We start from the raw sequence: 17,062 nt of genomic DNA, 5'->3' as shown, positions 1-17,062 counted from the left end.
TTCGTACCAGGGGCCTCCACATTTGGAGCACATTCTTTTCCCCCAAATTTCAGCTAATACCCAAGCCTCAGTAAACAGATAAGGATTGGACTGTGACAGGACAAAGGGGAATGGCTTTAACCTGACAGAGGGCAGACTGAGATGAGCTCTTAGGCAGAAGTGAGGGTGCTGAGGCGCTGGCACTGGGTGCCCAGAGAAGCTGTGGCTGCCCCATCCCTGGCAGTGTTCAAGGCCAGGTTGGACGGGGCTTGGAGCAACCTGGTCTGGTGGAAGGTGTCCCTGCCCATGGCAGGGGGTTGAAACTGGGTGAGCTTTAAGGTCCCTTCCAGCCCAAACCAGTCTGGGATTCTGTGAAACTCTGCTGTCGCCAAAAGCAGCTGTAAGCATTCACTGCACATCCACCGGGCTCCGGGGATTAACACCATTATTTTACCTTTGTGAATCAAAGTGTCTTGCAGGATCACACTGTTACTGCAGGGGCTGAACCTCACACATGTTCTTTCCAGCAGATGTCAACTTCAAGCACCAGCAGGAGCACATTGTATGAGAATATGTAAATCTACCACCACCACGGCTAGAAACAGAGCTATAGTTTACCTACTACGTAAGAGACTTTAGTTAAAACAATTAATCAAGAAATAGATGATAAAGAGACAATCATCCAAGCTGAAATGCTTGAAAACAGAATCATGAAACTAGAGGTAAGGAGATGGGGAAAAAAGTATTTTGGAAACTTTGAAACAATTTATTCAGTTGTTCTGTACAAGATGAACAGTTTGCATACCACCCCCACCATCTTCAGCAAGACAGTCCCCAACACACTAAAAAATACCATAGTAACCTGCAGCTCTTACACCCAAAAGGAGCTGCTGTCTGAAGCACATGCCACGGGAGCATTGCAAGTTGCCTCTCAAGGCAGAAATGCCAGAATCCTGGCTCCCATCCACTGCTGGGCCTCTGCACAGTTCTGCCTTGCCATGACTCTGCTCCATCCCATTCACTCATTCATTATAGCATGTAAAGAAAAAATATCCCACAGAAATTCCACCAAAGAAACATTTCCCTGAGGCAAGAGGCTTCGCTAAATTCCTAGAAGGAGGGCATTCTGCTCCAGCCACGCACATGGTGCTTCCCAGCAGAAGCAGTCAAGTGAAAGCAAAGAGAAGGAGTAGAACCAGTACCTCAAGTCACTCGCTGAGGGTCCCTATCCCGCAGGTATCTGAGCACTCTGTCAGCTACCAGGGGAAGCAGGATCAGGCCTTCAACAAAAACCATGTGACATCCACTGCTCGGAATCCATCAATAACTGCTGTGCTTAGTTTTAATATCTAGTTCTGTCTTTGGCTCTTTTGCTACAACCTAGGTATTTTCTGTAAACAAATTTTAAATCTGAGCTGCTTATTCTATTTAAATACATACAATGCACTGATCTTGGGAAATTATCTATCAGCTCAAACTGATAACAGTCAAAACCAGGGAAAACTAAAGTAAAGATTTGCTGGTATACTCCATGTCAGCATCCTTCCCAAAGCTCCCAAAGGAAGGCTGCAACCTTTTGCTTGAAATACCAGTGACGTCCATGTGGATCAGCACTACTACTGCACAATTCAGATGTGGCTGGGGGGTGGGGAGGCTGAGCAAAGGCAAACTGGGAGGAGAGCAGAAAATCAAACCCCACATTGCTCCGCTGGATCCACAGCCTTCCCTTAGTGCACTGACTGAAAGGGTGCTCAGGAGAAGTATCTAGGTCTGCAAGTTACAAATTCACACGACAATATACCCCCCAATTCTAGAAGGTCCCATTCCTGCAGCTGCAACAAGCACATGATCCTAGTGCAGAACTCATTAAGGAAAGCAGTATTATTCTCTGGAATTCACTTGACCTTGGTTAATATAGATCATTCCCTCTGCCCACCAAAGATATCCTAACTGGCGACCCTAGGAAAGAATGGCTTTAACGGAGGGTCTGGAACCCGCCTGCACGTCCTCAGCTACAAACTGGTGCTCTTGCTGGGTTTGGTGCTGTGTTCACAGGCACCAGGACACCACTGAAGTCCAGACAGTGCAGCTTTTTTTTTTTTTCTTTTTTGATGTGCAACCATAAAAAGCTCTATTAAATAAACAGAATACATTTTAAATACAGAATGATTAAAAAAGGGTTAAGGAGCACACAAAGTAGGGCTGAAATGTGTGTCGCTAGTCCATTCTTGCTCCACCATAAAAGGCACTGGAATTATGTCTTCCTATACATGTGACATGCTGAGAAGTGTCCCAATCAATCCAATGCGTTCGATGGTAATGAGGATAAAACTGAGCAGGAAAACAGCATTCCTTTGGAGGAAAAAAAAAAAAATCCAAAACCCAAAAGAAAGAGAATTCTCAGAGTCAATGACTGCATCTAAAAATGTCTCTCTGAAGAGTCTTCCTTCTCCTCCAGAGTGGAACATCAGGTGGTTCGTTAGATTCACCACACAGGAAATGTTAAGTTCTCCATTGAACTGTAGCAGTGTTTTATACTACAATTGAACAGTTCCTCAGATGTCTTCAGAAAGCACTGGCAGTGCTAGAATATCCAAGTAAATCCAAATCAGAAGAAAGAAGCACTTTCCACACCCTCCACTGGGAGGCCAAGGAGGTAACTGGACTTGGAGGTACTTGGCAGGTACAGACAGAGGTGGGTGAGAATCCCCTTCAAGAAGCTGAGCCACCCCTGTCTCCCTGCGAGTTCCAGCTCCTGCCAGTGCCAGGGAATGCATGAAGGGCAGCAGCAATAAAACAGTGCTACAAAATGCATCTCTCATTAGGGCATGGTGCAAGGTGGCCCTTGTGTGGGGTTTAGCTCTGAGCACCTCTGAGCCAACACACCAACGAGCTCTTCATTGTGGTTCAGTCTCCAGTTGTCATGAAGGAAAAAAGAAAGGAGGGAAAAAACCCAAAGACACAGCCGGTATTTAAAGTCCATGACCTGTTCCTCTTGGCTTTATCCTATGCATGCTGTATCCTATGCTCCTTGCAGACATCACAACTTGCGCTGCTGAGCATTGGACCCTTTGCCGTGAAGCTGAGAAGCATCTGAAAGAAAAGAAAACCAAGTGGGAAGGGGATTGAGCATCAGCTCCACAGAGCTGTGTACAGCTGGGGCAGCCAGATCCCTCTGCACAGAAAGAACTCCCTCTGCCTCCCAGCTCCAAGGAACTGGGGTAAGAGGACGTGCTTGGAGACATCTCACAACTGGGAGCAGCCCTGGCTCTGCACCCAAGTTAGGGACTTAGGAAGCACTGAGGGTCTCCTGTGACCTCCCAGCAAAGGCACCACAGCATAGATTCAGACTGCTGGTTGATAGCTACCCTATGCCCTTCTCTAATAGCCACTCTACCATGTCTCCCCATTCAGGAAACTAGAAATACGTGGTACTGGCTGCCTTGCATCTGAAAGTGGTTTGCAGTAACACCGTTAGTACACCTTTGGTTCTGTAGTGAAGGCTTTAGGTGCCCACTGAAGAAGGAACAGGAAACAGGAATGTAATCACTGAAGCACCATAAAGGAACAGAAATGGAAAGAGAAAACGCACTGAAGAGAGAAAAAGGAAGTTTAAGGAAGCAGAAGTTTTCCAGGAGCAATTAAAGTATCATTAACGATGAACAAATGGGTGTACTGAGATGCACAGTTAAGTGGCAGCGGCACTGAGCAGTGTGACAACAGCTTCTTCTCCAGGACAAGGACAGTCCATTCCATGCAAGACCTCAGCCCCAGCACATCACATTTCTGAAGCAAGCAGTCAGAATCATCACCACAGCACCAGCACACAAGCACCCCCCCCAGCAGCAGAGACACACAAGCAAGCACTGACTGCTCCTTGCTCAGGTGCTGTGTGATGAATGCTCATATAAGCATTTTCATGAGATACATCAGCATTTGTATTGCATTTGTAGCAACCTCCCAACATACCAGAGTCCTCACAGCTTTCAGACAGAGCAATGTGGTTCTGGCCATCTGCTTAGGCAGCCAGGCATGGTTTATGCCATAATATAAATTAATACATTTTAAGATTATGGTGGTCGCTTCAGTATCGACTGTCCTTCTCCAGAACACCACAACTGGTAATGCTCCCAGAGATGACAGCATGAGGCTCGATCTCTAATCTTTATGAGAGAAAACACAGTGAGAAGGCAGGTCCCTGATGCAGCTGTCTCAATGATCTGGTTTTCTTCACTCATTCTAGTCACCTTTTGTCTACTCACAGCTTCTGGCACTACATCCTGCTAAAGAGCAGAAGGCCATCAAGAAGTTCTTTTGTTAGAAGCCCTGTAAGCAACAGTGAAGTAACCACTCTAAACTTCCCTCAGGTAATGGGACAAAAAACTCCTCAGTGACACAGAATACATTTCACAAGCCATGTTCAAACTGAAATCAACTATCTCACTCTCCAGTAACAGAATGTACAATCAGGAAGGGGCTGTCACACCAGTGACTGCTGCTAGTAGCTGCTGCTTCTGCTCTACCACACTGGAGCAACCTAACAACCCACTGGAGACCAACTTCAGCCAAAGAAGCAAAGACAACAAATCCTTTCCATCTCCCCAGGGCCCAGCAATTGCTTCTTTCTTCAGCAAAGAGCAGCTCCACAGCCAAGGGCATTTTAGCCCATGCTGCCCATGGGAGGCCACCTGAACCCCAGCACATCTAGCACAGCAGTAGCACATCTACTCCTAAAGCAGGCCATATTCCCCAGGGAGACAATCCAACAGGAGCAGGCACCAAGACAGCACTGAACTGCACTGAAGTGCTAAAGAGCACTTGATTAAGAAAGCAGAAACAGTGATTACCAACAGGGAAAGCAACTCCCTGAAGCAAATAAACCCAATCTGCTGGTCCTGCATTTCAATTTTCTATGTGCTCCATGGATCACCCTTATTTCTCTCCTTCCTCCATGGTGTTGCCGATTTACACATGAGCACAGCCCACCAGGCAGGACTCCACTTACAAGCAGAGAAGGTGTTCTTCAGGTAACTCTTGGTTTATGCATTGATTTCTGCAGGCATTACACTCAGGCTTAACTGCAAAATCATCCCATTGTCCACATCAAGTAAAGCAAACTCCATCTACACCACAAACCTGGTGCAAAGGAGATGCAGGCAATTAGCTCAGTGCACAGACATGGGGCATTCTGCTCTGACACATTTTATGTAGGTCACCAGTAACAAAACTCTATAAAACCAAATATTCATTCCTGAGCAGTCCCTGGCAGACTATGCATAAACTTCGCAGCTTTAATCCTGGCTGGATAATTCTTCACCACGACACAAGCAGCAAAGCTGAGTACCTCCAGGAACCAATGCTTGCTGTAAGCAGCCAGGGCTCCTCATTCCAGAAATGCCCAAGTTTGCCCTGGCTAACAAAACAGAACCCCAGGATGGCTGCTGGCTTTAGTGACGACCACACTGGCCTGACAACCACTTTGCTTTCACCCCTAGAGGAACCATCTGCTGAGACAGAGGACAGCTCAGGAGGCAGGAGATACCGCAACAGACTGACAAGTTACCTGGCAAGCTCTGTGGTAAATGAGTGGACAGGGCAGAGTGTGGGAGTGGCGCAGCATGGTGGGGGCTGGAGTGCAAGCCAGCGAGAAGACCTAGAGAGAAAAACAAAGAAAGGACAGGGGAAAACAGAAACAAATATGAATTGAGGACAGAAACGAGCAGAGGAGCTGCCTACAGCTCAGCTTCCAGCTATTGGGATTTCTGGGTTAGCTACCAGGATGTGCCAGAGGTTCTCCAAATGCAACTGCTGGAGATAAAAATGCATGAAGCAACAGCAAGAGAGATGAGTTGGTCTGCAATGGGTTAATGCAGCACAGCACTGGTGGTGGTGTTATTTGACAGCACAGGCACAAGTAACATACACATGTGACCAGAAGTATACTCACTGTGGCCAAGGCCATGGTGGAAAGTTCCTGGAGCAGGTCCTGTAACTATTGCATCTTTTGATACTCCTGCTTTTGGGGAGGAGTCTGAACTGAAGGAGATGACATGAAGAGGGAAGGAATGAATAGGAGAGATAATACCTAATGGCGTGGAGCTCAGGGCAGCTGGCAGCTTTGGATTGCTGGACTTGTAGGATGGAGCCAGTACACTTAAGGGGGAAGAACTTGTTAGCAGCACAGCTCCACTAGTTCCTTTCTGAAAAGAAACAAGAAAGGTCAGTCAGGAGTGGGAAAGCCAAGGTATAGCATCATCCATACTTAAAGAGCTGCAAAACATGGAGTGCTCAAGAATTCCTCCTTGCAAGAAGCACCCAATTCACAGCAAACTGATCACTATCATTTTAGTTTATGCAATGATTTCTAGCTCTAGTGGTGACTTGCCCTTCTGCACTTCTCCTGACCCAAACGGGAATTCTGCTGCTCCTGGAAGTCTCAAAGGCAGGGCAAGAACATTCTACAGCCTATGCAAAAACTGCAGTCTGGAAGGTATTTTGCTTAGTAGTTAAAGCTGAAAGTGAAAGCTGGAACTGTGGCATGCAAGCCCCTGGCAAAGGCTAGGACTTCCCAGCCTAAGCAGCCAAGATCCAGACAGTCAGTCAGGAATTTCAGGAAATTCTTCTGAAGTCAATGCTTTACAGCAGGTCTGAACACAGGAGGATGTGCCTGACACAACGCCACCCACTCCCCTGGCTCAAGGCTGGCCCAGCACAGGCTGGCTTACCGGCACAGAGGTAGAAGATGTGGTGCTGCTAACGACAGCTGGCTTGAGAGAGGAGGTCAGCAACTTGGCCACCCCTTGAGTGCCCCCACTGGAATCTCCATTTGAACCTCCCGGAGGTGCCACCAGAGTCAGCTTCTGTGAAACAGGTGTTTTCTTCACCGAGGAGCTTGAGGATGGGCGGCTGGATGCCTGGCCCGAGGAGGGTGTCTGCACGCTGGGCAGCAAGCTCCCAGAGGAGCAGCCCTGGTTTGCAGAAGCTCCAGATGAGGAGCTGGTAGAAGAAGCTCCATGCTTGGAGAGAGAACCAGAAACGAAGGGTGATTTGTAAGATTGTCCTGATGAGCTAGAGCCACTTGAGTGCTTTCCTGTGTAGCTGAGAGATGATGAACCTGGGCTCTTGTGGGAGCTGCTTGAGTTTTGGGTGCTGCCTGGTGATGCAGAGGAATGGAAGCTCTGAGCTTTGGTCGATGACTTGACCTGTTGGAGGAGAGAGCGCTGGGGCAGTGGGGAGGAGGACTTGGGATTCTGCAGTTTGACAAATGGAGCTGGGGAGGTGAATGTTTTCTGTACCTGGCTGCCTGAGTGAAAGACCTTCACCTGAGAAGCTGGCACTGGCGCAGAAGTCTGAGGGCCATGGCCTGGCCGGACCAGACTGTGGTGTTTCTGTTTAGCCTGGGGGGCATCAGGAAGGATTTTGCTGGGGGAGGCTTGGCAGGAGAGCTCTTTGTAATTAGAGTTCTCTGTCTTTTTGTCTTGAGAAGACTGGCCCAATGCCAGGGCCTGCTCAGCCAGGAAGTTTAGAGGAGACTGAAGGGAACCAGAAGACGATGTAGGGGAAGGGTTGGACTTTGGAAATGCCCTCTTCTCCTCTGAAGATGGGATCTTTTCTGGTGGAGCTTTTGGAGCTCCAGGAAGAGTAAAGTCAGGACTCCCTCCTGCTCTGCTGTTCAGGACAGCCAGTTCCTTAGAGACTGCTTCAAGCGAAGAAGTGGGATTATGAATTAAGTCCTCATCCAAGGAGTCATCCATGAAGGTAGTAGGAGTGCCAGTGCTGCTGGCTGCCTGGGCCGCCCCAAGGGACAAAAGTTCTCTGGTTTGGGCACTGATGCCCAGAGCTCCTCCCTGGGGCTCTGAAGACAGAGCTAAGGTGTTGCTTGAGTGCATCGAAGGAACAGAAACTGACATCTTTTTATCTGGTTTGCAGGAAGATTCCTGGAACAAAAGTCACAAGAGAAGGCAGAGTAAGGATAGAGATCTTGGTTTGGGAATAAATGGCAGGATAAGCATGCTCCGTGGTCACCTGCCTCCCTCCCAACTGCTGCTGCCATCAATTTTAGCTGCTCTTCTAGTTGTTTTTTCAAGGCCAATACTGACTAGAGTTATTTCACAGTACAAATTCCTTGTATCCAATGTATAAATACAAAGTTCAAATACAGGATTTAAGATAGCAGTCACTTGACTCTTGGTATATGTCAACCATGAGAACCAGAAAACAAACAACTCACCTTCACTTTCACTTTACTAGAAGATATAACTTTCTTCTTTGACCTGTTTTGAGGGAGACAAAAGAAACAAAGTTTCACTGAATGCCCACAGGGAAGCATCCTATGAGGGATTACATATCAGACCTGTTAGTTATGATCCACTGAGGCTTTTGCAGAGAACCAAGGAAACAGAGGCAGCATCTCAGGTTGCTAGGACTCAAAATCACATCACATTTGGTTGCTGCTCTAGGAAGCCCCAACTCCCACACAGAGGAATGAATCAGGGAGTGGAGCAGTCTTGAAACAGCAGCAGAGCAGTGCAAACACTCAACAGATACATCCTGCACCAGCTCCAGGGCTCGGAGCTACTGCAGGAACCCACTGCTGGCCTAACTACACCAATACCCATAGAGAAAGTGATACAGAGACTGGTTTGCAGCAAAGTTACACATTTCTTTAAGGTTTCTGGAAGAAGTCAAGGATGAAAAAGCATCTGCCAAATTCACAGAAAATAGAATGTTTGGTCTGGTCAGATGCAACCTCTGGTACAAAGCATCCCTGAATTCCTGTAATGGTATGGCTGAGGGAAAGATGACTCTACACTATTTCCTACTGTTCCTCACACTTCCCCTCACTCACCCAGTGCCATGAAAAGGACCATCTGTCCAACAGACATCAGCCTCAGTCTGTATCATCACCTATTATAGTAAGATCCATGAGACACTTTGGCATTAAAGCACTTGCCCAGCTGGATTCTGAGGGCACTGTTGGTTTGCCACCCACAAGCCTGTTGCACCCATCTTCACTACTTTGAGCTCATTGCAACCCTCCTTCAACCAGACAACAAGAGGGAATCCAGAATCAGAGTGACTGAACAAGCAGCAATAATCACACTGCTTGCAACACACTCTGCTTTACCTTCATCTGCCTCCCAGGGACTAGCACAGACTCCAGTCTGCTGAACAAGGCCAGGAGGCAACCTGGCTTCAACATTCTTCTCTTTGAGCTTACTCTAAGGCTAAAGCACTTCAGGAAGGCTGTTGTTGGGAGATGTCACACACAAACAACTACCCTTCGTAGACCTCCCCAAATGAAGCAGCGCCAAACTATCTGATGGGAGCCAAGCAAGCTCTGGTGCTCCTGTGTGATCCACCCAAGCCCCAGGGAATGGAGCTCACCAGTTATCACTCCAAAGGAATGCTACATGATACTCACAGGACTGATGTGAGGTGTCCATGTACACGCCTGCTCTCCTTAAACAGTGTCCTAAGAAGGGAAGAGAGCAATGAGAAGTGATATCCAGCAAGACCCAGTAGAGCAGCTGGGATCACTGGAGCTGCACAGTACAGCAGGGGACTTGGTGAAATTAAAAATCACAGAGAGCAAACAGGTATTCATCCCTTTTCAAGGAAGATCCTCCTGAACTCCCCCACACAGTTCCCTCTCTGGAGCTATGCTTGTAGGCGCTGGGAAGGCCATTAAGGCAGTTGTTGGTCAGTAACTAAGAAAGAAGCTCTGCCAGCTTGAAAAGCTGACAGCCAAATGGAAAAGCAGCACAGTCATTCAAGCTGGGCATTATTACTGCCATGCATCCAAGAGCTGGCAGACCATACAAGAGCTCTTCACCAACGTCAAGGGAGAAAGGTTACCTTCCCCTGCCTCAAATAACGTGGATGAGAAGTATTCACATGCTGCATCTCTGCTGCCTTCACATTCCCAGCAAACAGCCAAGGTGACTTCTTCAATAAGTACCACCATCTCCAACAACTGGCTAACCAACATCAATAAAGAGAGCTTCAGCCAAACCCCTTTATCCCTGAGACCAAGTAAACCAGGATCTCAAACATTATTTCACCTAAACCAGCTGCCACTCAGCTGGAAGGGTAAGATGCTTATAAACAAACCTTCAGTACTGGCATGTGGAATACACTTCCCATCTGCTACTAATAGCCTGACAGAGCCTTTTGCCATCCTTTCTCTTTCAAAAAGCAAGCTTATTTTAGCCTTTTAATCTGTTAATCACCTTTTTGTGCTAGCTGAAAAAGCATGGCAGAGCCTCTCTGAATGCATATGCAAAGTTGCTACTCTGCCCATCTTCAGGTTCCTCTTAAAGATGAGCTTCTACGATGTGATGACAGTGACTCATGCTGACACGTCCATAAAGCTGTTCACAGTTCTTCTAGTGTTGCCAACCCCTCCTCTACCCTTCCACATGGCTGTCAGTCTACCCTGTCTTTAAACCACAAATCACAGAGTATCTCAAGCAGGAAGAGGCCCCTAAAGATCAAGTCCAACTCCATCAAGCCCCAGCAAGAAAAAACATTGTCCTTGGGCCATTGGAAAACCACCAGGAAAACTGGTTTTATATTCAGTCATTCTATAGTTAACTTCACTGGAAGGCCTTTCTACACCAACTCTGAGGTGAGCAGTTCTATGCCTAAATACTTCACTTACAAACTAAGAATGAAAGACTTTAAATTTTCTTTTATTCAAAGAAAAGAGCCTTTCAAACTTGGCAAGCTCAGATCCTCAAGCCAGTAACATCTTCACTAAGTAGGGATCTCCACCCACCACCTCCTAGTGCTATCACTCAGCTCACATACGCTACACCACCACACTACAACCATGCACAGTATGTACTTCATGTGCACCTGCAATAAATGGCCATGGACTTTTCCAAACACATCTGTAACATGCTACTCACTGCTCTTAGGAACTGGTACCTACTTCTTCCTTTAGCCCCCATGAAACCCAGAAAGCAAATTCAGCAGAGAGAAGATGACAAGGCTGCCCAGCTCTCTAAATGCAAAAAGATGGACGTTCCAGCAGTAAGACTGTACAGTGGTTCCTTCTTTAAAACTATGGAGCAAACCAAAGCAGGCCGGGCACTGACGACAGTCCCAGAATGACCCTCTGCAACTGCCAGCTCAATGGCATGGATACTGGAGGGTATGAAAGAGCAGGAAACAGCAGCGAAGACACCAGATAGGGTAAAGAAAACCACACTAAAATCCTACTTACTCTACTGACTCTCTGATGTGTCCAGTGCAAGTCCATAAGCCCAGAAAACATTCTACTTTGCTTTCTTTTGGGAATACCCTAGGGAAGACTTCCCAAAGAGTCTGAAAAATGCTTTGTGAGACAGATTACAAAGTGACCCTTTGTAATACAGAGTCAAGAAACCAGAGGCCAATCAGCCTCGTCTCGGCCCCAGTTCTGCCTTGTAACTTGTCACCATCAGTGGTATCCACTGGAGGTCAATACTGGGGCCAAGACAACTCAACACAGTCATTTAGAACCTGGACTACATCATGGCTGCACTCTCAGTAAGTTTGGGGGTGATGTGAAAACAGAGAGAGAGAGAATAGGTTGCAGGGCTGGGCTGCTGTTCACAGGGACACTGACAGGCTGGAGAAAGGGGAAACACAGACCTTGTGAAGTTCAACAAAGCCAAAGGAAAAGTCCTGTAAGTGGGATGGAAATAACCCCAGGCAGCAACATGGGCTGGAGACCAACTGGCTCTGTAACAGCCCTGCACAAAAGGACCTGGGGGTGCAGAGAAGGACCCGAGGGTCCTGGTGGACAAGTTGAATATGAACCACTGCTGCAAGGGTGTACTGCTGAAAGCAAACTGTATACTTGCATGTATTAGACAAAAGCACAGCCTGCAGTTCAAGCACTTATTCCCCTCTGCTTAGTACTTGTGAGGTCACATCTGGAAGCAACATCCAGTTTCAGGGTCCCCACAGTACAACAGACATGCTGACAAACTGGAAACAGCCACTGTGCTGGGTGAGGAACAGGGACACGTGACAGACAAGGAGAGGTTGAGGGAACTGGTTTGCTTAGCCTGGAAAATATGAAGACCAAGGAGGGATCTAAAGGCAGTCTTCCACTACCTAAAGAGTGTGGAGCGCAGGGAGCCATGAAGAAGATGGAGCCAGACCTCTCTCAAGAGCGTCAAAAGCAAAAAGAGGAAATATTCAGCTCAGTGCGGCAAGGGGAATTCCGAGTGGAAGGAAGAAAAGATTTCATGGAGAGTGATGTAGTACTGGAACAGGAGCCACTCCACAGGACAAGGCCCTGAGCACTCTGATCTAACTTTGAAGCTAGCCATTCTCTGAGTAGGGGCTGGACCTTCTAAGGTCCCTCAGGACAAGGAATCCCTAGGGTACAACTTGATACTTGCTCACCTGGCCTGCATCCAGCCTTTTGGCCAAAGGGGCTTCACCTCTCCATCTAGGAAGGTCTTCACATAATCCTCTAGAGACTGAGCCTTATTCTTGTCAAGGTCATAACCATCCAACTTAATCTTCACCAAGTGGCAAAGCAGCTCCCTGAAGAACAGGAAGATTTCAAATACAGTTATGTGGATTAAGTGCCCCCAATTGGAGGTCATTCTGCTTATCCAGGGCTGGATAACCACACCTAGGTATGCCTGGCTCTGCACACCGTGCTTCAGTAAAACAGACCCTATGCTGCCTCCACAAGAAAGAGGAAGGGAAAAGCACATTCCCTGCTCCATGTGTGCACAAATCCATGTGCCAGGGCAGAAAAGACATGTTATCCTTTCCCATTTTAATCTCCTGAACCAGCAGAGGTACTAAAACAGTGACACCTGTAATTGTGGCACTAACAACCACAGAACTGAACCTCTCTGCTGACCTCTGTACTGAGAGGCAGTGAGAAGGCAGGAAGCAAAGCTTGCTTTGCTCTAAGTGAATCAGCCATCTACAGAACAGCACCCCAACTTATTACAGAAGCAGACAAAAAGGACAGTGAGATTGAGTCTCATTATCTTTTGTCACTCTTCCCTTCTTTCAGCACTCTCTTGTCAGAATCTTGGGCTCCAGTGGCAGCAATCCCCAGGAGCTGTAACTGCTTCCAGAACCAGAATCTGCTCCTGGTCAGAGTCTAGTCTGTAGGGTTTCAGCAATTCAGCTGAGTTCCTTTTCCCAAAGATCTCTCACTCTCTCTTTTGGCCTCTGCACAGAGGGTTCTTTGCACTTCTCTCAGAGTGCCTAAAATCAGCAATTTATATAAAGGTGAGATTTAATCAGTGGCTTCCATAAAGAGCATAGTCTGCCACAATCTCCAAGCTGACTTACTACAAATGATCAGCACTTCTCTGAAAACAAGACACAGGTACCAAAATACTCCATTTCCAACTGCACAGAGTAAGACATGTCACAGGTTCACTTAGTATCTAAATTATGCAAACCTGATTTCATCATTCCATTGAAACTTCTTTCGTGGTCCCACAGCACGCTTTCCTCCCTTTTCTTCATCTTCTTCATCATCAGAACAAACTCGGTCTCGCTGCTCTTTGTCCTTTTCTTCTTCCAGCATTCTAAAATGGAGACAATGTGGAAGTCATTGTCCTGGAGGCTCAAGGAGAAGGTTAAGTACAACACTGTTTAGGTCTCAGTAGTCGATGGTAACACACACATAGAAAAAGGGCCCAAATGTCTTGCTTTGGTTGCAAGCTCAGCCAAGTGCTCAAGGTTAAGAAATCTCCCAGTATTGTGAAACAGAGACCATGGGACTAACCCAGCCTTCCTGCTCTCAGACTGCCATGATCCTAAAGGCACACCCTGCAGAAGTGAAACATCAGCCAGATTCTGGTCCCATCAGTGCTGATGCAGTTGGTATTGCCATGGGTAGTACAAAGACCACACACAGCTTGATGAGGCCAACTAATGCCCATCAGCAGTTTTTGACTACAGAATAAAAACAGGTTTCAAACTTCATGAGAGCAGCCTCCAGGTGACAGGAAGCCTGCTGAGCAGAGCCGCAGATGTACAACATGCAAACAAGGGGCTTACTTGGCAAACTTGGCCTGAGTATGGGCTTGGCATTCCTCCTGGTACTTTGCCATCTGCTCTGGCATGGCCCTTCCAATGGCTTCCTTTAGCTTCTGCAGAGGTTCCTTCAACCGACCACCCTAGAGCAATCACCAAACAGACTGATGTTCCACATGACATCTTCCAGCCGGAATACCCAAACCTGGCAGGTCAAGACCTGCCCAGTCCCAGGATCCACACCATCAGATGCACAGCCTGAACTGTGCTGGCTGGAGGGCACCACCCCACCACAGAAGGTAGACAACACCTGTGCTCCAGAGATCAGGAGTAACCTGCACACTAGATGGGGCTGTGCTGCTGAAGCCACTCACCTGCTCATAGAGGTAAAGCTTACGGGCACGCTTGACCAGAGTGTCCTTGCTGCAGGGGAAGAAAGCAGCCAGGTGGGCATAAACCCCTGACCGGATCTGGCTGTTCAGCTCCCGGGTCTGCAGCTCAATGCTGAGGAACAAGACAAAAACAACGTTGAACAGAGACCTGGCAGGGGTTCTCTGCACGACATAAATGCAGTCCCAATGCAACCTAAAGAGCTGGCGGCAGGGAGAGAGGAATAAAGTACAAGCAGCATGCACGATGGTTCGTCAGGTTTTCAAACAACAGACTTAAAGCCTTGTCCCAAGCTGTGGCTTTTAACCTGGTTTCAGAGGATCTTGAAAAGGCACAAAAAGATGTCAACACCCTCATTTATTCTGCAGCTCTTCCGGGCAACTCAAGTGCAGGAGCATCAGGCAATGATAAATGAGAGGTATGCACTGCTGATGTCAGAATCTACAGCAGTCTAACTCAGGAGAATATAGATTCAAACTTTATCCCTTGGGCTTGAACTTATTTCCCAGTGAGAAGGTCAGAGGTGTCAGTGTGCACTAAACCCATCTACACAGTTATATATCTTAGAGAGCAGCCCTTTAAGCCACCTCTCAGTGTCACTAAGTGTAAAAATCTGGAACTGATTCTACAGCAAAATCATACAAATATAAATCTCCTCTGAATGTGCTTAAAGTTTTCAGTTTGACAACTGATGACTATTTGTGCAGTCAGCACCAGAATGCTGAAAGGTAGCAATCACCACTTGAAACATGAGGGAAACAGACGCTCAAACTTCCCTTTGTCAATTCCCTTCAAGTGCTTGATAAACCTTAATGAAATTAAAGCCTCTGTGTAAGTGTTATTACTCTGTGATGATCACAAAGTTGTGTGCATTCAGCAGCCTTCTCCGGGCACTTGAAGAAGAATGAAACCACTATCAACAACTGCATGAAGCAACACTGACATTCTGTAACGGGGGGACTCGATAACAGAGCAGTGATGAAGCTCCTCCAGTTTGCACAGAAAGCCAGTTGAACGGAGCAGCTGTAGCCTAGTTATAAAAATATCTATATATTATATATGTATATATATTAGCTTATATGTAAATACATTCCATATAATTTCAACAGCAAACAACATGCCTGATATTTCTGACAGGGAGAGATTTACTGTTCTTCTATCAAGCTATAATCACAGGTCAAATGACCAAATTTAAGTACATGGATATCAAGCATCATCTTGAGAGCAGAAGGCCTGGATATAGCCCCTCCAACATTCTCCTACCTCAGACATACATCATGCTTCACCTGAAAGTCACTACCAGGACACTTTCATGTTACTCTAGGCATATTCTGTGTGGAGGAACCCCACAACTCCTGCTAAACCTGCTCCTGAATTTCTCAAAAATGCTCTGCCTAATATCCTCTTTTCCTATTCTTCTCCCCCAGCATCACTTACTCCAATATGATGTTGTTGATGTCCTGAGTGAAGAACCTCTGTCTGCCTTCTCCCTCAGCGGCTCTGGCAGCCTGGACATTAGGAAATAACACAAGGCACCATCAGTTCCCATATACAGACACATGGGCAAGGGCATCACCCACAGAGATAAAAATGTTATCCCACTCTGCTCAGTGCTTGTCAGGCCACACCTGGAATACTGTGCTCAGCCTTGGCTCCCACTACATAAGAAAAAGATGTGGACAGGCTGGAGAGGATCCAGAGAAGGGTCACAAAGATGATCCAAGGTCTGGGAAGCATGTGTGGAAAGGCTGAGAGTGCTGGACTTGTTCACCACTGAGTCTAGAAAGCTCAGGGGAGACCTTATCACCATGTGCCAGTATTTAAATGGTGGCTACAAAGAAGACAGAGACCCCCTTTCTACAAGGAGTCACATGAAAAGAAGAGGGGTGATGGGCACAAGTTACTCTAGGGGAGATTCTGACTGGATACAGGAGGGAAATTTTTCCCACTGAGAACAACCAGCCGCTGGAATGAACTCCCCAGGGAAGTGATGACTCCCCAACACTTGGACACCTTTAAGATTCAGCTGGACAGGGTGCTGGGACATCCACTCTAGGTCACACTTTGCCTAGAAAGGCTGGGCCAGATGATCCTTGAAATCCCTTCCAACCTCATGTTGTATGATAACCCAGTGGTTTTTAAACCACTTCAGAGCACAGTTTTATTGACCAAACTCTCCAGCTACCTGCTGTAGGTGGGCTAAGAGCTGCCCCCATCAACAGGCAGAAGAGAGGTTGCGTCCCTTCCCTTTTGCATCCTGAGTTCAAGTCCAACCCTGCCATCTGAACTGGTAAAACCACATCCTGTCCAAAGACCGTTGTACTTCGGATTCTGCTGTCCAGGTACACTCAAGTCACCACACTGGAGTAAAGATTTCTCCATTGAATAGGGCAAAGGAGATGGCTTAGGCACAGATAGCTTTTTTGGCATGCTTCCCACAGGGAAAAGGGGCAGTTTGAAGGCATGGTTATAACTCCACATTAGGGTTGATTGATTAATGTGAGCATAGAGCTTCTCCCTGAACAGGAAAGATCATCTTAGTCATGTTGAATGAGGGTCAGGGATACTTATCCCCAGGCTTTCTAGCTCAATCTGGACACTAAGCCAAGAAACCAACAGAAAGAATAGCAGCCCTAGGGGATGTGTTATTCCCAATCAACACCATGGAAACTAAAAAAGAAAA

General features: G+C 47.1%; 1 protein-coding gene across 8 annotated transcripts in view; it reads right to left on the bottom strand.

Moving 5' to 3' along the window:
• Positions 1–724: 724 nt before the first annotated feature.
• The window catches only part of UBN1 (ubinuclein 1), a 34,578-nt gene continuing 18,240 nt past the window's right edge, over positions 725–17,062 (bottom strand). For 3 of the 8 annotated variants that reach the window (XM_061350732.1, XM_061350738.1, XM_061350730.1), the window contains 11 exons: positions 15,817–15,887; positions 14,364–14,493; positions 14,014–14,132; positions 13,410–13,538; positions 12,382–12,525; positions 9,404–9,454; positions 8,210–8,252; positions 6,705–7,916; positions 5,927–6,179; positions 5,543–5,632; positions 725–3,072 (listed from right to left, as the gene is read on the bottom strand). In XM_061350732.1, the coding sequence (XP_061206716.1) occupies positions 3,020–3,072; positions 5,543–5,632; positions 5,927–6,179; positions 6,705–7,916; positions 8,210–8,252; positions 9,404–9,454; positions 12,382–12,525; positions 13,410–13,538; positions 14,014–14,132; positions 14,364–14,493; positions 15,817–15,887 (2,295 nt within the window). In that variant the 3' untranslated portion in view covers positions 725–3,019. The other 5 variants (XM_061350731.1, XM_061350735.1, XM_061350734.1 and 2 more) reach the window with 5 other exon arrangements.

The sequence above is a fragment of the Neopsephotus bourkii genome, unplaced genomic scaffold (genome assembly GCF_033783945.1).
Source record: "Neopsephotus bourkii isolate Nb327-2 ecotype Australia unplaced genomic scaffold, CSIRO-AGI_Nbou_v1 NB_533, whole genome shotgun sequence".
In the NCBI taxonomy this organism is placed as follows: Eukaryota; Metazoa; Chordata; class Aves; order Psittaciformes; family Psittacidae; genus Neopsephotus; species Neopsephotus bourkii.
The sequence above is the reverse complement of the archived record's forward strand: the minus strand, read 5'-3'. Positions and strand labels throughout refer to the sequence as shown.